This window comes from Ailuropoda melanoleuca, chromosome 18, assembly GCF_002007445.2.
Source record: "Ailuropoda melanoleuca isolate Jingjing chromosome 18, ASM200744v2, whole genome shotgun sequence".
NCBI classification, from domain to species: Eukaryota; Metazoa; Chordata; class Mammalia; order Carnivora; family Ursidae; genus Ailuropoda; species Ailuropoda melanoleuca.
In genome coordinates, this window is record NC_048235.1 from 35,306,882 (window position 1) to 35,332,395 (window position 25,514).

General features: G+C 36.9%; 1 protein-coding gene across 1 annotated transcript in view; it reads right to left on the reverse strand.

Annotated features, from left to right (window-relative positions):
- Positions 1-25,514, reverse strand: part of KCNU1 (potassium calcium-activated channel subfamily U member 1) — a 143,030-nt gene that overhangs the window by 78,929 nt on the left and 38,587 nt on the right. The window contains 8 exon segments of the mRNA XM_002917235.4: positions 8,863-8,960; positions 9,096-9,185; positions 12,959-13,027; positions 13,384-13,496; positions 17,353-17,505; positions 20,607-20,676; positions 21,812-21,894; positions 22,974-23,079. Coding sequence (XP_002917281.1) covers positions 8,863-8,960; positions 9,096-9,185; positions 12,959-13,027; positions 13,384-13,496; positions 17,353-17,505; positions 20,607-20,676; positions 21,812-21,894; positions 22,974-23,079 — 782 coding nt within the window.

Genomic DNA, 25,514 nt, shown 5'->3' on the forward strand with positions numbered 1-25,514 from the left:
AAAGTGCAATGAAGTGAAGCACAATAAATTGAGGTATGCCTGTATTATTTTCCAATGAATGCTATAACAAATTACCACAAAATGTTGGCTTAAAACAACATTCTTTTATTCTCTTACAATTCTGGAGTTCAGAAGTCTGAAGTAATTTTCCCTGGGCTAAAATCAGGGCATTAAATTCCTTTCAGGGATTCTAGGGGATAATCCATCTCCTTGTCTTTCCAGCTACTGGAGGATCCCTGTATTCCTTACCCTGTGGCCCTTTCCTCCATCTTCAAAGACAATGACATAACATTTTCTCTCTCTGAATCAGCTTCCATCTGTTTTCACCACAAGCCCTTTTCTCTCCTTTACATAGCTGAATCTCCTCCTTCTGCCTCCCTTTCATAAAGACCTTTATGATTACATTTAGATTCCACATAGATAATCCAGGATAATCTGTTCATCTCAAGATCCTTAATTTAATCACATCTGCAAAGTTCCTTTTGCCATATGAAAATAACATTCACAGGGTTCCAGGGGCTAGGGTACAGCTATCTTTGGGGGCCATTACTTAGTCTATTATATTACACATCCAAAGATATCAGTGAACTTCAACAGGATAAACACAAAGATATCCAGACACAGACATATCATAGGAACTATGCTGAAAGTTAAAAACAAAAAGAAACTCTTAAAAGCAGCAAGAGACAGACACAACTTGATTTACCAGTGAGAGTAACAGGTGACTTCTCATCAGAAAGAATGAAGGCTAGAAGGTAACTGTCAACCAAAAATTCTATACCCAGTAAAACTATCTCTCAAAAATGAAACTGAGCCACACACAAAAAAATGATAAAGGCTTCAGAAAGTTTGCTCCCCCATAAAAACAAAGAATAAACTGACAAAAGTGATCAGAATGATTTTTTTTTTAGAATTCTGAAAACTAATTGGCACTGATCCAAGAAAAATTAGTCCAGAAAAATGAATATATCTCAGTAAAAACAGCAATATTTGTGGTGTTTTAACTTATATTAGTCCCATCTCCAACTCCCTAGCTAATTAGTATCCTTGCAAAAGAATGCCCCATATTCCTGGCGCCAGAGGGAGTAGAGCAGAACTGCGTTTCTTTCAAAGCCTTATTTCCAAAGAGGAGTCATCATTTGACTTGTGTGGTGGTTCCCTGGATGACACGACTTGAATGGCTTATCTTTCTCAACCTTATTTGAACTTACTTCATTCTAAAATCCTCTACCCAGTAAGCTATAGCATATGTTTTAGTATCACAACTGTCTGAGGCAATGGATAAAAATAGGGCAAATGATAGACTAAATAAAAGTTTAAAGGGAAAACTAGGGAATGAGTTGTCCATAGGCACTTTAAAAAACTCTGGAACAGTCCTGAAAATGTAAAAATGACACCCATGCACAGGACTCCAGGACCATGTACAGATGTGTGCATGTTGAGAAGGCCTTAAGCTCTCACCTCTAACTGACCTTTATGTTCTGTGCAAGCAGGAAGTGAAGGCTAAAGCAGAGTTGTCAACTGCCTAGCTGAGTATTGAAGGCATGCCTCAACAAAAACACAAAATACCTTGACAAATACTGGGAGATTTATTGGTTGCAGGTATTTAAAAATATCTCTGTCCAATTATTAGATGACCACTAAACTAGCACAATAGAGAATTCAGTGGCTACAAATGACAAAGATGCAGACATTATATAGTTCATAAAAGTAACTAAAATACTGACAACTACAACAAGCAATAGCAACAAAAAAAAGCCCACTGGGAATAAGGTGTGTGAAGTCTAGATTTCCATAATTACCACATTTATATTTGCAATATCTAATTTTCAGCAAAAAATTATGAGACATGGACAGAAACAGGAAAGTATTATCCATACACAGGATGAAAAGCTACCAAAAGATATTGTCCCTGAGGAAGCCCAGACATTGCATTTACCGGTCAAAGACTTTCAATCTATTAAAAGTTATTTTAAGTAAGTTCAGAGAACTAAGGCAAATTATAGCTAAAGAACTGAAAGAATATGAGAATGATGTCTCACAAAACAGAGAATACCAATAAAGAGTTGAAGTTATTAGGGGCGCCTGGGTGGCACAGTCAGTTAAGTTAAGCTACTGCCTTTGGCTCAGGTCATGATCTTGGGGTCCCAGGATTGAGCCCCACAAGGGGGGGTGTCCCTGCTCAGCAGGGAGTCTATTTCTCCCTCTCCCTCTGCTGCACCTCCCCAGCTTGTATTCTCTGTCTCTCTTGCTCTCTCTCACTCTCAAATAAATAAATGAAATTTTTAAGAAACTAAAAAAATAAAAAAAGAGAGTTATTCAAAAAATAGGAATCCTGGAGTTGAAAGTATAATAACTGAAATAAAAAAATTATTGTAATTTGAGATCAAGTTTGAGCATGCTGAAAAAAGAATCAGTCAGCTCAAAGATAGGTCAAGGGAGATTACCCAGTCTGAGTGACAGAAGGAAAAATAAAGAAAGAAAAGTGAATGGACTTTGAGAGAGCCTCTGGGATGCCATATAAATATACCAACATCCACTTAATGGGAGTCACAGAGGGAGAAGAGAGAGAGAGAGGCCAGAAGGAATATTTGAAGAAATAATGTCCAAAAACTTCCCAAATTGGATGAAAAACATTAATCTACACAACCAAGAAGCTTACAAATTCTAAATACGATAAATTCAAAAAGATCAACATCTAGGCACTCCATAATCAAACTACTGAAACCCAAAGAAAAGGAAAGAATCTTCAAAGCAGCAAGAAGTTACTCATCACGTACAAGGGCTCCTCAATAGGATTGACAGCTGATTTCTTATGAGAAACAATGGAGGCCAGTAAGCAGTAGGATGACATATTCAAAGTCCTGAATGAAAAAAAGCCAAGAAACAATTCTGTATCTGCTAAAACTATCCTTCAAAAATGAAAGATAAATTAAGACATTTGAAGCCTAAAAATCCTTAGAGTTCATTGCTTTTAGACAAGCCCTACATCAAATACTGATGAGAATCTCTGAATTTGAAATAAAAGGATACTAGGCAGTAGTTCAAATCCACATGAAGAAACAAAGAACACTGGCAGCGGTATATTTCCATAAGTAGTTATAAAAAAGAAAATACAGAGCTTTTTGTTTGTAACCTCTTTTTTCCTATCTGATTTAAAAGATGAATGTGTAAAGAAATAATTGCAAATCTATGCTGATGGCCACATATATGTAAGTACATAGTTTATGATGATAACCTAAAGGGAGGAAATGGAACTATATAAGAACATAGTTTTTATATACTATAGAAACTAACTTGGCATTAATCCAAACAAGATTATTATACATTGTCATGTTAACAGCATATCCCGGCCAACTACCAAGAAAATAACTAAAATATGTATATGAAAATAAATGGCAAGGGATTTAAAATGGTACATTAGCAAATATCTAACACAAAAGAAGGGAGTAATTAATGATTTAAAAAACAAAAAGATATGACATATAAAAAAACCCCAGCAAAACAGCAGTTGTAAATACTAATTGCATTTACAATAATTGCATTTACATTTACATTGCATTTACAGTAATTGCATCAAATATGAATGAATTAAACTCTGCCATAAAGAAATGGGGGGGGCGGTGCCTGGGTGGCTCAGTCAGTTAAGCGTCTGCCTTTGGCTCAGGTCATGATCCCAGGATCCTGGGATAGAGCCCTAAGTCAGGCTCCCTCCCAGCAGGGAGCCTGCTTCTCCCTCTCCCTCTTCCTGCCATTCCCTCTGCTTGTGCTCTCTCTTGCTATTGCTCTCTGTCAAATAAATACATAAAATCTTTAAAAAAATAAAATAAAATAAAGAAGCAGGGATTGCCAGAATGGAAAAAAAACCCAAACATGATCCAACTGTATGCTGCATGCAAGATACATAGTTTAGATTCAAAGACACTAAGAGATTGAAAGAAAAAAATGTAAAAAGATATTTCATGCAAATGGTAACCAAAAGAGGGCTGGAGTGGTTATACTAATTTCACACAAAATAGAATTTAAGACAAATATATTACTAAAGACAAAGACATTTTATAATGATAAAATGGTTAATCTACCACTAAGATATAACAGACTTAAAGGCACATAACAGTAGAAATCCAAAATACATGATTCATTAAACTAACATATTTAAATGGGGAAACAGACAATTCAACAATAATAACTGGAAGTTTAATACCCCACTTTCAATAACAGATAGAACAACTATCCATTGTTCTATCAGCAAGGATCAGCAAGGAAATATAAGACTTAAAAAACCCTATAAACCAACTAGACCTAACAAACATTTATATAACAGTCCACTCAGTGACAGAAGAATACGTAGTTTTCTCAACCATACATTGAATATTTCCCAGGATAGGTCATATAATAGTCCATAAAATAAGTATGAATAAATTTAAAGGAAGTTAAGACATACAAAGTATGCTCTTCAACTACAATGAAATGAAATGAAAAATCAGTAACAAACGAATCGGGGAAATTCATAAATATGTGGAACTAAAAACAACACATGCCTAAATAACCAATGGGTCCTCCCCCTACAAATCACAAGTGAAATTATAAAATACTTTATATTAATGGAAAATGAAAACACGGCTCATCAGAAATATGACATGCCCTTAAAGAGTACTTAGAGGAAATTTTATTGATATTGATGCCTCTATTTATTAAAGAAGAAAAAAAAGATCTAAAATCACATGACCTAATCACCTTTCATGTTAAGACATTGAGAAGAGAAAATTAACCCATATCAAGTTGAAGGAAGGAAATAATAAAAATTAGAGTATACATAATTTAATTAAAAGATTGAACAGTGGTAGATAAAAATAAGTTAAAATTGGTTCCTTGAAAAACCCAACAAAATTGACAAGCATTTTTGGCAAGACTGGCCATAAAAATGAAGAAATACCCATATTACTAAAATCATAAATTAATGAGCAGATATTAGACAAGAAAATGAAATAAAAGGCCATAAAACAAGGTATTAGAGCTAATAAAACAAGTTCAGTAAGGTTGCAGAACACAAGATCAATACACAAAAATCAACCATATTTGTATACCTTAACAATGAATCATCTGCAAACGGAGTGAAGAAAACAATTTCAGGTGCACCTGAATGGCTCAGTTGGTTAAGCATCCAACTCTTGGTTTCAGCACAGGTCATGATCTCAGGGTTGTGGGACTGAACCCCATGTAGGGCTCTGTGCCAGCGTGGTCTGCTTGAGATTCTCTCCCTCTCCCTCTGCCCCTCCCCATTGCTCATGCTCTCGCTCTCTCTCTAAAATAAAGAAATAAATAAAATCTTAAAAAAGGAAAACAATTGCATTTACAATAGCACTAAGAAGAATAAAATACTTAGGAATCAATTGAACACAAGTAGTATAAAATGCATTATCTGAAAATTATAAAACACTGTTGAAGGAAATTACAGATATAAATAGATATAAAGACATCACATGTTCATGGGTCAAAAGACTTACTATCTTAATAGCAATATTTCCAAAATTGATCTACAGATGCAACACAATGCCAATCAAAATCCCTAGTGCCTTCTTTGCAGAAATTGACATGTTTATCCTAAAATTCATAAGGACATGCAGGGACCCAGAATAATCAAAACAATCTTGAAAAAGAATAACAAACTTGGAGGACTCATATTCCAAATTTCAAAATATAATACAAAACTACGGTAGTCAAGTCAGTGTGGTATTGACACAAAGCTAGACATACACATCAAAGAAATAAAACTGAGACTCAGAAATAAACCCACACCTTTGCAGTCCATAGTTTTTTGACAAGGTTACCAAAAACAGCTCAACGGGGAAGTTCTTTGAAAAAATGGTGCTGGGACAACTGAATATCCACATCGAAAAGAAAGAATTTGGACCCTTTCATCACACCAAACACAAAAATCAACTCAAAATGGATCACTGACCTCCAAGTAAGAACTAAGAACATAAAATTCTTAGAAGAAAATATTGGAGTAAATCCTTATGACCTCAGGTTAGCTATTCCACAAAAACACAAGCAACAAAAGATAAAATACATCACTGGACTTCATCAAAATTTAAATTTCTGTACCTCAAATTATATGAAGAAAATAAGAAGACAAACCACAAAATGGGAGAAAATATTGGCAGATCATACATCTGATAATGGACATGTATTTAGAATATATAAAGACCGTGTACAACTCAATAATAGGAAGACAACAACCCAATTTAAAACTGGGTAAAGGATCTGAATAGACATTTCAAAGACATAAAAATGACCAATAATATCCTCATAAAAAGATGCTCAACTTCATTAGCCATTAGGGCAACTCAAGTTACAACCACAATAAGATACCAATTTACACCCATTAGGATGGCTATTATTTAAAAAAAAAAAAAAGAAAATTATTTTTTAAAAAAGGATGTGGAGAAATTAGAACTCTTGTGCATTGCTGCTGGTAATGTGAAACGATGTAGCTGCTGTGCAGAACAGTATGGCAGTTTCTCAAAGAATTAAATATAGAATTAATATCTGATTTAGCAATTCTACATCTGGGTATATACATGAAAAATTGCAAGCAGGAACTCAAACAGATATCTGAGCACCAATATTCATAGCAACATTATCCACAATATCCAAAAGGTGGAAACAATTCAAATGTCCATCAACAGATGAATGAATAAACAAAATGAAGTATATCCATACAATGTAATACTGTTCAGCCATAAAAAGAAATGAGGTATTGTTACATGCTACAACATGGCTAAGTGAAGGGTGCCAGACACAAGAGGCCTCATGCTGTCCAATTCCCATTTCATGAAATGGCCAAAACATGCAAATGTATAGACACAGAAAGTAGACTAGTGGTTGCCAGGGGTGTGGGCAGAAGAGAATGGGGAGTAAGCACCATTGGGTACGGAGTTCCTTTCTGAGCTCCAAAAAATGTTCTAAAATTGTAGTGATGGTTGCACAAATCTGCTTACACACTAAAACCCACTGAACTGCACACTTTAAAAGTCTTATTTCATGGTATTTAAATTATATCTTAATAAAGCTATTGAGATATAAAAATGCTAGAGCTGGGATTCCTCAGAAAGGACCCACCCGCTCTCCCACAGCCAACACACACAACTTGTGTTTCAGGTTGGTGAGGCATGGCTGGACAAGGAAAATATGATAGCTTTAGTGGTGTGCAAGGGGGGGAAATGAGGGATGTTTTTCCATTTTCACACGGATTTTCATCGGTGGAGGGTGCTATGCAAGATAACCACGGAGGAGGCGACGGGGCAGCAAGTGGGCTTAAGCAGGAAGCAGGCCTGAGAGGGCTCCCACCTCCTGACATGCATATATATACACCAGGAGACTGAAAAATCCCAAACAGCTGAGGGGCCAAAATAACATATGGAATGAAAAGACCAGGAGTACAAGAAAAGGGGCTTTGCAGACCTCAAGACCAGAGGCTATGGCTGGGATGATGGATTTCAGTAACAAATGACAGAAGGTGATCCAACCCAGGAAGAACTGATACTGGTTACAGACAGAGAGGTCACAGAAGCTTACACTTACCAGGGAATGAGGTACCTCAGGAACAAGGAAGGGCTTGTATGAAAGGGTATCTTGCTGTCCACTATAAGAACAACCACAGGGCTGTCTGGGGGGCTCAGTCAGTTAAGTGTCCAACTCTTGATTTAGGCTCAGGTCATGATATCAGGGTCATGAGATCAAACCCTGAGTGGCACTCCTCACTGGGTGTAGAGTCTGCTTAAGACTCTCTCTCTCCTTCTCCCTCTGCTCTTCTTCCCCACCCTGGCTCACACATTTGCTCTCTCAAAAAAAGAGAAAAAAAACCACAAAAAACAGCAACAACCACGATGTTGAGCAAATTTACTCCTGCATTTAAATAGAATACTGGGGGGAAGGAAAGGATAAGAACTTAAGGGATAAGAACCTTAGAGATAAGAATAGTTCTGATAGGAAATTCAAATTTTGAATTAGGTTTAAATGCTGACACACTGGGATTTTATTCACAGAATCTTAAGGTACCTGGAAGAGACTAAGTTTTAAACTACAAGGGACAAAGTTATCATGAATGCTTGAGACGATTTCTCCTTTGCTGCTACAGGGTGAGATTGTTGGTAAGCTATTGAGTTCAATTAGAGACAAAAGAAAAAATTACATTTCCTCATCAGTATGTCAGAATGAGTAAACTTTAAATCCCTTATAATCCATTCAGGAGACAGAGTACTCAAGGAATGGTACTGTTCCCAACACTAGGAGAAATGACAATTATGTGACAAAAGAGAGGTGTTAGCTAACACTACAGTGGCAATCATATTGCAATATAAATATATCAAATCAGTATGTAGCAAACCTTCAATTTACACAATGTTGTCAAATAAACATAGCTCAATAAAATAATTTTTTTTAAAAGAACGGTCATGAGGCCATGTGGCCAGACAAGCAGTCAGATACAGGCTGAACTTTGAGACTGAAGATGGGGAGACCATTGTGATGGAGTGAAAAGGAATGGGCTAAAAGTCAGCAGGTATGGCATTGAGTTGGGGGAGGGTGCCTCCAGTTGGCTCTTGACTTTGAATATTACTGAATCTCTTTCAGTACTCATTTGCTTGGCCTGTGAAGGAGCCTAACTAGATACCTAGCAAGATTTCTTCCAGCTCTAAAAGACTGATTCTCAGGTCTTGTATGCCCAGTGGGGAAATATCTGCCATTTCTTGGCCAAGTTCAATGGGTATTATCTTTTAAGAGAGAGAACTTCTCCTCTTCCTTTGGCCATGCCTCCAGAAGCTGGGGTGACGGCAACCAGATATAAAGTGCAGTTACCTGGGAAGTGTCGATGGATCTTGGCTTTGCAGCTACATTTTCCAATCAGCTCAGGAGTAAAGATACCACTGTGACAGGTGGCACAGTAAAAGGAGGCTCTGGACAATGAAAGCAAATCAAGAATGACTTATGTGAGGCTCAATGCTAAGGAAGCATGGCGCTGACTCAGTCTGTCTGCCATTAAGTTGCATTTGCTTTAGGACTTTCTCCCCATAAAGTAATAAAGAAATTACCTTATGACTTCCTTTGTAGATTCAGCAATAAAGAACCCTAGTGTGTTCCTACGCAGCCTAACTTGTGCGGGCGGGTTTAGTACCAGACCACTGGAAACAGAGAATAAAAATACAGTAATTTTCCCCTTTAATTTCTGTGGCAATATTTGGTGTTTTATTCTGTCTGCCATTACCAATGGATTCTCTAAATTGTGGAGTTAATGAGGCTCCCTCCCCTTTTACTGCCAAACATAGTGGGAAAACTGCATTTGATTACATATCTTTGATTGCTGCTAAATATCCAGAAGGGAGTCAGGTCATAACATGATTGCTAAGTTGCACACAGCTGAGCTAAGGGTGTGCTCCTTCCTGGACTGTGTCCTGAATCTGAAATGGTTAAACCAACTCAGATGCATGAAGCCTTGCTAATTTAGGCTACCCAATGTCATGGCCACATGGTTGCAAGTCTTACGGTCATAGTAGTGGTGTTTATCCTTAGGCTACTTGCCCTGGAAAATTAAATTATGTCTACTTTACCAGCTGGATTCCAAAGTTCCTTTTGTTTGCCTATGCAATTTTTGAACTTGCATATTTCTTTTGACTTCATTTTTTTTCTATCTTGATTGACAGATTTTTGAGAGTAGGAACCACATGAATTGTTTCTATTGCTACATGAACACTTTGATTTTCTCCTTCCTTATGGTTTATGTGTTTGAAAATGACATCTTACAAATTTCACACATGATACTCCTTGACTCAGTACTATATTATGACAATTTGAATTCCTCACATTTTCCTTCTGTTTGTCAGGCTATCCCATTTTTATTTCCTTTAATTCAGACCTCCAACACGATGTGGTCCTATAACCTTGAAACTACCGTCACTTTATTTGCACATGGTAAAAGTACTCCTTTACTCCCTTAAAACACTCCTTTTATATTAACTTTGGAAAGAAGTCAAGTCTTAGTTTTGGCAAAGCTTATTCCATTGTTAGGGTACTCCAAAGTAACTTGCTAGTGTAAGAGCCCTACAAAAATAAAAGGGGTAGTACCACAAAAGCGCTTCCATACTATGCTAAGAATAGAAAGATGCTGGGTAGCTGTGTTGAGGCTATATTGAGGCAGTTTATAATCTGAGACATTGGATGGCATTTTCCAAATGTTTACTGACCAATATTAATGAGCAGAATAAATGCTTTTAACTTTGAAAGGAAAAGAACATGGCTTTGTGCCCCCACCCCACTATCACTGGCTGATACCACTAGCTAGCAAACATAAGCTTAATTGTACCTTCATAACTCTTATTTTTAAGGGAGTGTCCTCCAAACTCACATTAAATACTTAGTTATGAAGATATTGTCACAATAATTGCTGTGGTTGCATTTGAAAGAAGAGGTGAACTCCCTTTGAAGATTTTTCCAAACTGGCTTGATAGCCCCTTCATGGATCATGGCCAGTTGCTCTCCAGAGAATGTTCACTGCTGGAACAAACTTAGAATATCATCTGACTGTGGTCAGATCCAGCTTTATCTCTTAGCAGATGGTAAATTATTCCCTAAGACAAATCCTTATGATTGTCAAGGGCTTTTCCAAGTGTTTTTTTTTTTTTTAAGATTTATTAACTTATTTATGTGAGAGAGAGAGAGAGAGAGAGAGCATGAGCAGGCAAGCAGGGGGAGGGGCAGAGGAAGAGGGAGGGAGAGAATCTTAAGCAGGCTCCACACCTAGCTCGGAGCCTGATGTGGGGCTCCATCTCACATCCCTGAGATCATGACCTGAGCTGAAATCAAGAGCTGGATGCTTAACTAAGCCACCCAGGCGCCCTGGGCTTTTCCAAGTTTTAAAGTCTATTCAAGTGTATCAATTAGAAGAGAAAATAAAAGGTGAGAAAAGATGGGTTTCCCCTCCAGTTTTTCTGTATACTAGTCTCAACCCCAGACATTGAGATGCCCTATTTTCCTTCCACTTGTGGCTGTGGTGGATTTAGTACAGCATAATGATCAGAATCACCACCCCAGAGCCATGCTGAGTTCAGATGCTGGCTCTGCCACTTGCGACTGATGTGAGTTTGGGAAATTATTTAACTTTTCTGGGCCTCATCTTCCTGCTCTGTAAAATGGGACTAATAATTGTATCCATTGTTGTAGAGATTCAAGAGGTTATATAAGTAAAGTGCCTGTAACACTGTTGGTCATGAACTAGCGATCGTGTAAAAGACTGCTGTTATCCAAATCAGGACTTAATCTCTTTGATTCACCTGACTCTTCGGTGAGAAACCAAAGCTAAATGTAAGTTGGCGCAGGTTTCATTTTCATTAGGTGTACATATGTGCTAACTAATAACAGTACCAGGACACCTTGAATATATGTAGAAATTAGCTGCTTAGTAAATGTTTGTGTTTCTGGTCTGCGATGTCCCTTAGTCATCCTAATAAAGTTTGAAGAAATCTAGGGTGCTAAAGTTGGAAAGGACCTCAAGAGCATTTGGTCCAGTAGTTTACAAATATCAGTGAAAAAACTGACTATATCATGGGGACTTTAAAAAATTCTCTGGTCCCACCCTTGGAGATTTTGATTTTGTAAAGTTCAGAGTGGGATTTTGGAATCTATATGCCTTTAAAGCTTTGCAAATAATTCCAGTGCATAGCCCATGTTGCTGAAGGCCAAGTTCTGGGCCAATCTAAGACTCAAAATGCCTGGCTTATGGTTCCAAGACTCTATCCTTTTTACCATAACCTATTTGTGGCAGAGATGTCATTTGTGCACAGATTCAGATTTTGAGATTTTCTTGAGCACAGCAGGACTGTTAAATAGAATTTAGCCAGCCAGACAATACTATTTGTTATTCTCTCCTTAAGGACCTCCTTTGTACAGTACCCCATTGACTATTTTTGCCTGGAAATATATTTTGCAACATCTCTGCTTAGAGTTTTCTTCTTTCCAACCATTCACATAAAATTGTTCCTTTGTAGTCCATCTGATATCATTCGAACTTGTTGAATTTTGACTATTTCCCTATAATTCTAAGGCTCCTGTCAGTTTTAGAGCTAGAAAAGGTCTCAGGTATTAACATGACCTCCTCATTTCACAGAAGATAGATGTTTCTCCAACACCAAGGAGCTAGCGAGTCATAATCAGGATCAGAATTTAGTCTGTTGATTCCAATTTAATTCAACTTAGTTTTCCACTAAAAAACATACATAAGCCAATATAATGGTCTTTCTTGTTCCCATTTAAACCCTCAGTTTTTCTTATTTTTCAACATTTTTTCTCTCTCTCTCTATATATATATCATTGTAGATGATTTGCTATTTTCCCTGGATTTTCTTTTTTATTACGTGATAAATTATCTTACTTCTCATATTATCCATTATGGGTTCTTAAGAGATTCCAATGGTCTAATAATGTTGCTTCTTTCTTTTAACCCTACCAATAGCAGACCTGTTCAGTAGGCCAAATTCCCATTTTGCCATATTTTGGAGCTTAGTTTCTAAAGCTACGGTTTGTGGGAACATTTTTTTTGTCATAAATAATTCTAACTCATAGTGCTATTTCATGGTCGAGACTTGTAATATCTGGGAATAAATTAAAAGGAACAGATCTGAGAAGGAGACCATTGTTCTCTCCCCAGCTCGTGAAAGAGAATTTGGGGAGGGCCATGGGAACAAAGACAAAGCCCCTGTCTACCCACTAGGGTAACCATCCTAACTCCAATCATTAGATTCTAACCCCAGTCATTAGAGAAAGTGCACCACAGCATAGTGGGCGCCCAACAGGCTTGCTCTCAACAAATGGCAAAAGCTTAGTTATGGCTGTATTTTGGAAAAGTCTTAATCATAAAGATTCTCCTTTAAAAAGCTGCAGAGATTCAAAGTCTAATTGTTACCAGTAACCATGAAAGATGGATTTGTGTTCGATGGCTATCAGCATGAGTCCCAACTTCACAAAGCAAAGCCTAGGAAAGAAGACAAGTAATTGTGAGGAAAGAGGATAGCAGGGTGCTAATTCACAAGAATATGACCAGCACTTTGTGCTCTGTGCCTGGGAAAACGCTAGCACCTCGGCAGAGGAAGAGACTCCCGAATGCAAGTGAATCCATTCTAAAGTACAGCGTAGCCAGCATGGTGACTGTGACAAATACGAAATTGTCCCACATAGACTGCAAGCTTCTAAATTGCAGAGATGGAGACTTGTTCATTCTTACACCTTCAGTGTTTATCATGGAGCCTGGCCTACGTTGACCCCCCGAGTGAACACTGTTGAAAGAATGTCATTGCATGAAGAATGAGAAAAGTATTTCTTTTAACTTACCGGGAAACTTCAGGAAAACTCATTCCAGCAAAGTCATCAGAGAGACGTTGAGTCAGGATTTTGTTCTTCAGGCCATTAATGAAATATTTTTGCCAGGGCTGTTTAGGAGAAACCTGGAATACACAATCATGCCACATGTACCACACTGACAGGGAATATGGGATGGTATAATGCAAGTTGTATACCCTGTTAGGCAGCCAAACAGCACCCGTTGCGCTTAAGTCATAGAAAAGAGTCCTAGTGGTTCACTGAAGAAATGTCAAAGGAAGAACTAAAACTCTACCATACATCTCAACTATTTACACTAGAGAGTTCAGAATGAAGAGAAAGTATCATGACTTGGTTTCTTCCCAGAGTGCATTCAAGACTCCTTGCTGGAGGGGTGCCTGGGTGGCACAGTGGTTAAGCATCTGCCTTCAGCTCAGGGCGTGATCCCGGCGTTATGGGTTCGAGCCCCACATCAGGCTCCTCCGCCTGTGAGCCTGCTTCTTCCTCTCCCACTCCCCCTGCTTGTGTTCCCTCTCTCACTAGTTGTCTCTATCTCTGTCAAATAAATAAATAAAATCTTTAAAAAAAAAAAGACTCCTTGCTGGAAACTGGAATTCCTCTCCTAATAATTTCAGCAAGGTAGACTGGTTTTTGAGTCAGTAACAATAAGAGGAGAAGGATAATATGGAATCTAAGTTGTCTCTCCATAGATATGGTGTTCAAGATTTTTTTTCAACATATTATTTTTCTACTGAGTAGCCATATGCCACAAAGAAAAAACATTCAAGGCTTTTTCCCAGTATCAGAACTCTTCATAGCTTCAAATGAACCTAATGAGCCATCCTGATCAATGGAAATGAGAATATAAAAATTAGGGACAGCAGTAGGTTTCTAGAGAAAAGGGAGATGGGAAGGGAGAAGGATATCTCTCAAAAAGGCTAAATACAGTCTGGGAGGGGGTGGCCTGTTGGATAACTCATCTCTGATATGTGTATAAGAACTCAGAATTCTGTTATGCTCTCCATTCAACCTGGTCATCTTTCCCCCCATCTGCTGCCATGAGACCCCCACCACACTGCTCTGACGTGGCAGGGCAGGCTCCTCGTAAAGCCCAGAATCCCAGCTGAATGTTTGGAACTTCTATAAGCTCTGAAACACCGTGGCTGTGAAGGGTTAAGACCAGCTCAGAAATACTGCTCAGATGGCCAGTGTGTGGTTTAGAAAACACCACACACACACACACACACACACACACACACACACACACACAGAAAAATATCCTGCCTTATAAAGAAGTACTACTTGTATCAAGCAATCCAAGCACTGGCCCTGCAATCCCCTTTCCAAAATTCAGCTGAATCTCCTGCCTTCTCCCACCCACTCTATTAACTTTCTCTATCGAGGAGCGCTCACTTCACTGGGAGTCCCTACTTAAGTCCCCATAACTAAAAAAACGGGCTCACTGCTTCTAATGTAAATGTTTCAGTTTTTGAAAGAGGGTAAAAAAATGACAGAGATGGAGAAGCCTTCCTGTGTTCATTTTTTAAAGATCAGAGAGGGAAACAGGAAGACAAGATGGATTTTGGATTTAGATAGTAGAATCAGGGAGCTCAAGTATGTCAGTTGGAGTAGATCTAATCTAAGTTGAAGCCTAATGCAATGCTCTGTGCCCTGAAGCAACTGGAAATCTCTTTGGACTATAATTTCTTACCATATAATTAATACAGTTGAAACACATATCATTGATCCGAGGTCCTGGAATCTGAGTACTTGGAAGTTTTACAGATATTAACGTAATACTTAGAAAAATCAGGTTATAAGATGAACAACTCTCATTTTATTGATGCAGAAACTGACAGAGAAAGTAAGTGTCTAATCCGAGAAAAATCAATCATGAGACACTGGAGTCCTAGCTCTTAAACTTAAGTTAAAAGTTTATTACAGAATCTAAAACACCAGAGCTATGAGTATAGCATTAAAAAATCTTACCCTGATCTTGCCTAGTTTAGGATTTCTGAAAGTAGGTTTTAGACTTCACTTCCAAAAAAAAAAAAATTATAGTAACCACGAATCCCTCTTGATTCCTATACCCAAAGCCTTCTTATGATGAATATTGACAGACAACCTCCTTCAGTGAGATGGTTACAACTTTAGATTACACAGAAAGAAGAACAACATAATATAGGCTTGGTTTTAAATCTCTTCCTCCTCTATTTCCAGGAAAGACATGAAGTCTTCAGAGAGAGCTCTCTATTTACTTTCTCCAGCCACGGAGATTAAAATCAGAGTCATCATGACACATGTTATCTTGTTAGTATGTAGACTGTGTATACTATGCTACTACTGTCATCCACTTTTGTTAATGTGTCTTTAAAATGTCTAAAGACCAGCATGCAGGACACCCCTGGGAGCTTTTTTCAGAAATGAAGCCCCACTCAGACTTTTGGAATCAGAATCTGCATTTTAACCGGATCCCCAGGGGATGTGCATGCACAATTAACATTTTGGAAGCACCCTCTCAAACATCCCTGTCCTTGAGACTTGGTGAAAAGGGATTAATTCAAACCTGCAGAGTGGCAACAGTTTACAAATTCCAATGTCTTGGTTGGAGACTCCATGGAGAGTCCGAGAAGTCACTGTACATGTATACATGTATAACAATCTTGCAGAAGTTACCTTGCACTTTCTAAGTACACAGCACAGGCAGAGACAATTTCCTCACAAGCACTTTTTGAAGCCATACACAGTGAGCAGGAAGAGAAGGCTAAGGCAGGTTCCTTTAGCGGCATCAAGGCTCATTTCCTACTGCCTGATGGTCATCTCTATTTATCTGTATGTGGTATTTCCTCAAATTCACAGAAAGAATTACAGAAGAATTCTGTGTTTTCCAGCTAGCATTTTGCTGGCCAAAGCATCTTTCATGGTTTTGTTTTGTTTTGTTTTGTTTTGTTTTGTTTTGTTTTAGATAGTGCCAGGGACAAAACCAAAAAAGATGTAAAATTTTTTGAAATCTATTAATGAAGAAAATAAAGTGTAAAGAAAGGCCAAGAGGGAAATTGGATATAAGAGAAGGCATATATAGACTTCTAATAAATGGAGAGGAAAGGTCACTCTCTGGAGAGCCTCTGGACAATGGGATACTGGGTCCAGCTGAGGGTTGGAACCTTTCCTGAAACATTCATGTGGGTGGCATTTTGAAGGCTATACTTTGTGCTCTAACAGTCATCCCAATAGTCCCCATGAGCCGCTTGTCTCAAAGGACCACATCAAAGCACCTGATGTGGGAGACTGTGAGTAGATACCCAACAACCACAGGCATCTGAACATAGTGGTGAGACATTAGGTCAGACAATTCTACCTCTACTACTCATTAACATAACTATACGATCAAGTTAGTTAGCTTCACTGACCCATTACTGGGATTCTACCTTGAAATATCAGCAAAGGAGACATAATGTATTTAAAATGAGTGACAAAGTAGGTACCCAGTATGTGGTGACTATTGTTATTACTCTATAGAATGTCCCCAAAATAACCTGAAAATTTTGATTTTAATTATTTGTTCAATGAATACATTTATTATTTCTCAATTATTATGTATTTAATTTATATTTAAGTATATGGTTTTACCACTAATAATATAACCTTTATTTTTATTTATATTTCTGCTTTCAATAACTCAAAGTACTTCTGCCTTTATATTCATAACATCGTGGACTGCAGGTAGGAAGCAAGCCTATGATTTCTATTTTGCAGATAAATATTCTTAGACAAGAATGAGATCAATAACTTCTTCAAGGTTAGTGCGGTACCTGGGACTTCAGTCTAAACCTCTCAATCCTCTCATAGTTCAAGTGGAAGTCAAATCTCATTTCTTGGGCCCTTCTTGCCTTCTTCAATTTTTTTTTTTCTCTTTCTGATCCTAACATGTGAGAATATGGGGGGAACAAGCCAAGATTCAACAACAATTTACAAGGTTACCTTTTTGTTTTGTTCAACAAATAGAGACGTCAGAAAGGTGCACAAGCCTGGCACCAGACAGCCTTGGGCGATGAAGCCAAGCTTCAACTCAGCAAAGCAGATGATGTTGTCTCCCGTATTCCAGTTCCAACTGGGGATCTTTGGCAGAAAAACCTGTTTCATGGTAGAAAGCAGGTCAGACGTTAAGAAGAAATACAATTCAAGAAAGTCGTTTATTTTGATTTGTTTTGTTTTTCTGAATGGATGTCTTTCTTGCATTTATTTGAAAGCATTTACTTGAAAGCATTTATTGTGCTCACATCAGTGGAAAGGATAAGAGCAAGTTCGGCTTTTAAAATTTGTGAGTGGTCTACTGCTCCCACTTTTTAAAACAAAAATAGTGAGAGTTGCAAAATCGGGTCAAATGATGTAGACCTCTGATTCTGTCCTGAATGTACAATCTTATTTGTTTGTTTTTGTCCTTGTTTTTACTGGGATATAACTGCTGCGTAACACCACATTACTTCAGGTATAAGAGCAAATGATTCGATGTTAGTACATGTTCTGAAATGACCACCACAGTAAGTCTAGTTACCATCCACCAACACAATGTTAGAAGAGAACTTTGAGGATCTACTCTCACCAACTTTCAAATATACTAAAAAGTATTATCAACTATAGTCACCATGTTGTACATCATATTCCCATGACTTATTTATTTTATAAACATAAGTTTGCTCTTTTTGATCCCCTTCACTCATTTCACCCCCCCATCACCCCCCACCTCTGGCAATCACTTATCCGTTGTATTTGTATGTTTTGTTTTTGTTTTTTTTTTTAATTTTTAAGGTACCATGTATGAAGGAAATCATATGGTATTTGTCTTTCTCTGATTTATTACACTTAGCATAATTCCCTCAAGGCCCATCCATACTGTAGCAAATGCAGAATTTCCTTCTTTTTTATGGCTGAACAAAACTCCATTATATTTACATCGTATATTTTATTATATATATCTTTTTCTTTAAATATAAATGGAGAATTTAGTCCATCTGTATTTAAAATAATTATTGATAGCTATGTACCTATTGTCATTTGTTTATTTTTTTTCTGGCTATTTTGTAAATCCTCTGTTCCTTTCTTCTTCTCCTGCTTTCTTCCTTTGTGATTTGATTTTGTGTAGATCTTAGAGTTCTTTCTCTTCATTTGTTGTGTATCTGCTGTAGGTTTTTCCTTTTGGGTTACTATGGGGTTTATATAACTCATTTTTATAACAATCTATACTTGAGTTTGATCACATTCTAAAACTACATTTTTACTCCCCCTCCCACATTTTATTTTTGATATCACAATTTATAGCTTCTGGCCTTGTGCAGCTCTTACTAAGAATCACAGTTATAGCTACTTTTACTGCTTTTGTCTTTTAACCTTCATACTAGCTTCATGAGTGATTAATCCATCTTTACAACATTATTCTCAATTTTACGACATATTTGCCTTTGCCATTGTGATGTATACTTTCGTATCTTTTCCTGTTAGTAATTGTGGCTCTTTCCTTTCAGTTTTAAGAAGTTTCTCTAACATTTCTTGTAAAGTAGTCCTAGTCATGATGAACTCCACTAGACTTGTTTGTATGGAAAACTCTCTTCTTTAATTCTGCATTACAATACTGCAAGATAGAATATTCAGGGTTGGCAGTCTTTTTTATTTCTTTTAGTACTTTGAATAGATTGGGTCACTCCCTTCTGGTTTTTGCTAAAAATCTGCTGGTAGTCTTACAGTGGTTTCCATTCTCTCTTTTTTTTTTAAGATTTTATTTATTTGACAGAGAGAGCACAAGCAGGGGGGAGGGGCAGGTAGAGCGAGAGGGAGAAGCAGGTTCCCCGCTGAGCAGAGAGCCCAATGACTCTCATCCCAGGGCCCCAGCATTATGACCTGAGCCAAGGCAGATGCTTAACCAACTGAGCCACCCAGGCGTCCCACAGTGAATCCCTTACACATGTTGTTTTTCTCTTGCTGACTTTAAGATTCTCTCCTTGTCTTTAACTTTTGATACTTTATGAGCCTTAGTGTGGGCCTTTTTACTTCATCTTATTTGCAATTCTCTCTGCTTCCTGGGTGTGGATGACTGTTTTCTTCCCCAGGTTAGGGAAGTATTCAGTCACTCTTTTTTCACATACGTTTTCTGCCCCTTCCTTTTATTTTCTCTTTCTGGGACCCCTATAATGCAATTGACATTGTCCCTTTAGTGATCGCCCCTTATTTCATTCTTTATTCCTTTTGCTACTCTGATTAGGTGTAATCTGCTGTTGAACCCCTCTATTGCATTTTTTGGTTCAGTTATTAAATTCCTCAGCTCTGTGATTTCTATTTGGTACTTTCTTACATATTCCATCTCTTTGCTGAAATTCTCACTTTCTTCATCCATTCTTCACCCTAGCTCAGTGAGCATCTTTATGACTGTTTCGAACTCTCTGTTAGGTAAGTCATTCATCTCTGTTTCATTAAGGTCTTTTTCTGAGGCCTTATCTTATTCTTTCATTTAGAATATATTCCTCTCTCTCTTCATTTCCCCTGAAGTACTGCATTAGCTAAAACAGCCACCTCACCCAGTTTTGAAGAAATGGCCTTGTGTAGGAGTTGAACCTTACTGTATAACCCTGCCATAGCTTCTGGTTGTCTCTCAAACCTTTGTGATTGTCAGATCAGCCTAATTCATTTTTAGGGACACCCAGTAGCTAAGGGTATGCCCAGAGCTGTCAATGTCCCAAAGGAAAGGATCTCAGCACCTAGATTCAAGTGGACTGGAAGTTAGACTCTCAGGCAGCAGGTCTTAAAATATGAAACTATACTTCTTTACAAATTAACATCTTTAAGTGATTAACAATCTTTTCTAAAAGATTTATTTATTTATTTGAGAGAGAGAGAACAAGAGCAGGGGGAGGGGCAAGGGGAGAGTGAGAGAATCCTCAAGCAGACTCCCTGCTGGGCATGGAGCCTGATGTGGGTCTCAATCCCAGGACCCTGAGATCACGTCCTGAGCTTTAACTAAGAGTTGGATGCTCGACCAACTGAGACACCCAGGATACCCGAAGTGATTAACAATCTTAATGATACTCCAAATTTCACCTGTAACTGGAAAAAACTTTTTGAGTGTAGACCTATAGGTCTATTAATTATAGCAATTAATAAGTTCTATTACTTAGATGAAATAAGTCATTTAACTCCATAGACTAAAAGAGGAGGATAATAGATAGACTAGAATGTTATCATACCTTGTTATGGGATTGAAGTATCTGTATGATGACTCTGGTATTAGGGTAATAGTTCTTGATAGAGAGAACCCTACATAAATAACAAATACGCTCATCAGTGATGTGCTATATCCAATGGCTTTGCAATATAATTAAATTAAGAATTAAATTCATAATTAAATTGATGTGGGTAAGCTTAATAAAACAACACATAAAATTCACTGTCATATTGTTTTCTAAAAATGTTCTGTTTAATAGCATACACAGTAAACAGTGCTGTTGTTTTAGTGATTTAGTGAATGAAATGAATGAAAAGGTCAGCTCTTAGTACTAGGAAACTGTGGTCTTCTGGAACCAATTCTTGAGGAGGAAAAAGACAGTTTCATGTATTTTAGCCTTCAGACTCAAACACATTAATTACAGGAAAAAACAGAGATTGAATTTCCGTCTATACCATGAAGTAGCTCATAGACTATCTTATTCAACTTTCTCATTATACAGATTAAGAAACTAAGGTCTATCTCATACGCACTGTATTATGCACAGCATATGTTCTCAACTGTTTCTTGCTATTTGTAGAATCACCTTCAGCTATGCATGTTTATTACGCTCCGGGGACCAGGAGTTCCTCTGGGTTAGGCACAATACCATTGCTATCATAATGAAGCTATTACTACAAGTCAAGTTCCTGCTCATAGATAGCCCATAGTTAGAGGTGGTCAACACCAATTCTAGTCATCTTGAAGATACTTGCCAATAATCACAAGCACATTACACCAAATGATACACAATATTTCAGCAGAAGTACTGGAGAAAAACCCCAAGAAGTAAAGTCTACTAACAGGGCTGACCAATCACAAATGGCATCTTTATTTTTGGTGGGTTTAAGATGTTATTTATAATGGTGTTATCTGAACAGTGATCAGTTATTTGTATGCTTGCTTTTTCAATTTAAATAGTTATTATCCATGTGAAACTTTAGGAAAGTATGTGAAGAAGCACAGAGATACTCAGAATACTTTATTTTTTACTTCCTTACTCCTACATCTTCACAGCCTCTGGGAGCAAAAAAAAAAAAAAAAAGGCAGAAACCTGGAATATGATGAAGCCAGTGCTATGACAGATGATATCTTCTCCTCTTTAGTCCATTGCACTAGGCTTTATTTTAAAAGAGGTAGAAATAAAATCAGCAGTGAAGCATATAAAACAATGTGCCAGCTTCTTACCTCATAATGTTTGAAGTGTCTTCAGCTTGCGAATCACTGCACAAAGGGTTGGCTATAATCAGGCATGCTTCTGCAGATTCCACCTACTCTTCAAGATTAAACAGCAGCTGTCTTGTTAATTACATGGGAAATGCTCTACTGTTCCCCCTGTGGGTTTTCCTATGGTTTCATCATAAAATTTCCCACAAGAAAGAGAACACTCTTGGGAAGAAGTTGTGATAAGGATGTCTTTACATCAGGATCAGAGTCCTACAGAAGCTGTAAGGGCTGGAAGTGCTGCAGCAGACAGATCTGTGCATAGGGTCTCTAACAAAGATGCAAGACTGCTTTAAAATGGGGGAAGTGCATACTTGTATTTTTCCTATTGTCCAAAACCAAGATTTTAAGCAACTGTCTGTGTATTTATGTGCCTTTCAGGACAGCAAAGAATGGGGAAACTGGAAGTATGCCTGGCCCAAAGTAAGCATTCAATATTTGGGGATTCTGAATCTTAAAGGTCTAGAAAATTATTGAAGTGGCTCTTGTAATACCAACTTGTGGGAAAGAGAAAGCTTATTCGAGTCTGTCATTTTCTATTTCAATTCTTTATGTTAACTCTATAGATCACTGATTCTAAAAACTGCAGCCCTTGGTTTATATGATTCTGTGAAACCTAAAACATGGGGAGAAGCTGGCTTTGATCTTAATTGAAAGCTGTCTAGATGGGTGGACTTTGCTCATTATTTTTCTTCCAGCCTTAATGAGATTTCTGCTATTTTCCTTCATGTTTCTCCTATCAGACGGCATATCAGTGTGTTTAGAAAAAGTTGGGAGATCTGTCATCTGGTAATGATCCTACTTGGATGATAGGATTAAACACACTTTTGCTATCCATAACTTTTTCAGATTTCTTAGACTGATAAAATAACACTGCATTAGATAAATAGAGAATTTAATGAAATAAATAAATGTAAATACAGGTAAACGGTGAGTTCCGCTTGATATCTGTCAAGGAGGACTTGGAGATCAATTACTACATTTCCTTTACGATCACTTTTTTAAATTGAGGAAGTCTTATTTTCTTCCAATTTAAGTATCTGAAGTAATACTTTTGAAAGAGCAATACATCTTATCATCTTAATTGCTGCAGCTTAGGGAAACTAGAAAAAGAACTAGTTCTTACCGCAACCCGCCTCAGATCATCCCACTTAAGAGCAGATCCAGAAATAAAAGTTGTAAAGGCCATGTTGCACTTAAATATGGTTTCTAATTCCAAGGAAGGAGGGACCCTGGGCAAAAAATATAGTACCAAAGATGTAAAAAGATGCCTGAATTTGGTGTAGGGATTGTTATATTTATTTAATGCCTACAACAGAACTCCTAATCTCCTCTAGGAAAACATCCATCCTCCCTTACTTATCCATACTAGCCTTATTCCAGGCATGGGCCTGAAGCTCAGATCTAGTCAATCACCATGGTATGAAAAAATGCAAATCAGGTTGATGTCCAAAAATTTTAAAAAAGCAATTACTAAGGATGATAAGATAAAAACATTTCAATTATTCAAAAAGATATGGCTTTAAAACAATGATGAACTTAATGAAATAGCTTCTAAATATATAAAGAAAAAGTTGACAAAACTAGAGAGATAAACTGATGAACTGACAATGTAATGANGCATTTTAAAACAATGATGAACTTAAAGAAATAGCTTCTAAATATATAAAGAAAAAGTTGACAAAACTAGAGAGATAAACTGATGAACTGACAATGTAATGAGATTTTACAATTATTCTCTCAATTTTTGATCAATTAAACAGAAAAAAATTGTCAAGTTTGATGTTTCTAAGTCCTTTTTTTTCTTTTTTCCCTTTGTTGAGGTATAACTGACAAATAAAATTGAGAGATAGATAAAATGTATCATGTGATAATTTGGTACCTGTATATACTGTAAAAGGCTTCTTCCCATTAACTTTATTTACATATCCATCACTTCACATCATTATCTTTTTTTCAGGGTAAGAGCATTTAAGTTCTGATCACTTAGCAAATTTTAATTACACAATATAATGTTTTTAGTTTTAATCACTATGTTATACATTAGTTCCTCAGAAATTATTCATCTTAAAACTAGAAATGTGTACCCTTTTACCAAACCCTGTCTATGTCCTCCCCCTGTATCCCAGCTTAGGGCAACCACCTTTCTACTTTCTGCTTCTATGAGTTTGCCTTTTTTTTTTTAAAGATTCCAGATATAAGTGATAGCACACAATATTTGTCTTTCTTTGTGTGGCTTATATTACTTAGCATAATGCCCTCCAGATTCATCCATGTTGTCATAAATAACAGGATTTTCTTTTTTAAGGCTGAATAATATTCCATTGTGTATATATGTATATATGTATATACATATGTATCTGTATATACATATGTATACGGGTATACATATGTATGTATAAACATGTATGTATTGTGTGTGTGTGTATATATATTTTATATATTCATCCATTACTAGATACTTAAATTAGGTTGTTTCTATACCTTGGCTATTGTGAATACTCCTAATTGTGTTTTTGAGAGCACACAATTTANTTCTTTGTCTGGCTTATATTACTTAGCATAATGCCCTCCAGATTCATCCATGTTGTCATAAATAACAGGATTTCCTTTTTTAAGGCTGAATAATATTCCATTGTATATATATGTATATACATATGTATCTGTATATAAATGCATGTATACATATGTATATGGGTATACATATGTATGTATAAACATGTATGTATTGTGTGTGTGTGCATATATATTTTATATATTCATCCATTACTAGATACTTAAATTAGGTTGTTTCTATACCTTGGCTATTGTGAATGCTCCTAATTGTGTTTTTGAGAGCACACAATTTATCAAAGTGATAAATTACTTGACCAATAAGGAAAGCCTCAACATACTACAAAAAATAGTTGCCATACATATTATGATCTCTGATCACAACACATTTTAAGTTAGAAGTTAATAACAAAAAATTCTTCATTTCTTAAAAAAATAGACTGCTAAAAGTCACATAGGCTAAGAAGCAATTATAACAGAAGTTATAAAATTCTTAGAAATAAATCATGTTGCAAACACTAAATATCTAAGCCTTTGGATACAACAAATGCAATGCTTTCAAAGAAATGTATGGCTTCGGACATTAATATTGCAATAAAACCAAAGAAATAAGAAGGAAAAAGACAACAAAAATAGGAGTGCAAAGAATGAAATAGAAAAGATTATAAAACAAAGAAGATCAACAAAACCAAAAGCTGGATCTTTGAAAACAAACAAACAATAAGAAACTAATACAATAGGCAAAGCTGTAGTAAAATTGATGGGGAGAGAGAGAAGACAAAAATACAGGGAATTGAATTCATTATACTGAATGAAGAAGATAAAATCCCTACAGGAAAAGTAGAGGTAAAAATAAGAGTGAAAGGGGCGCCTGGGTGGCTCAGTCATTAAGCGTCTGCCTTTGGCTCAGGTCATGATCCCAGCGTTCTGGGATCGAGCCCCACATTGGGCTCCCTGCTCAGTGGGAAGCTTGCTTCTCCCTCTCCCACACCCCCTGCTTGTGTTGCCTCTCTCACTGTCAGATAAATAAATAAATAAAATCTTTAAAAAAAAAGAGTGAAAGAACACAACAGATAACTAAATGCAACAGCTTTTAAAATTCAAACAAAACAAA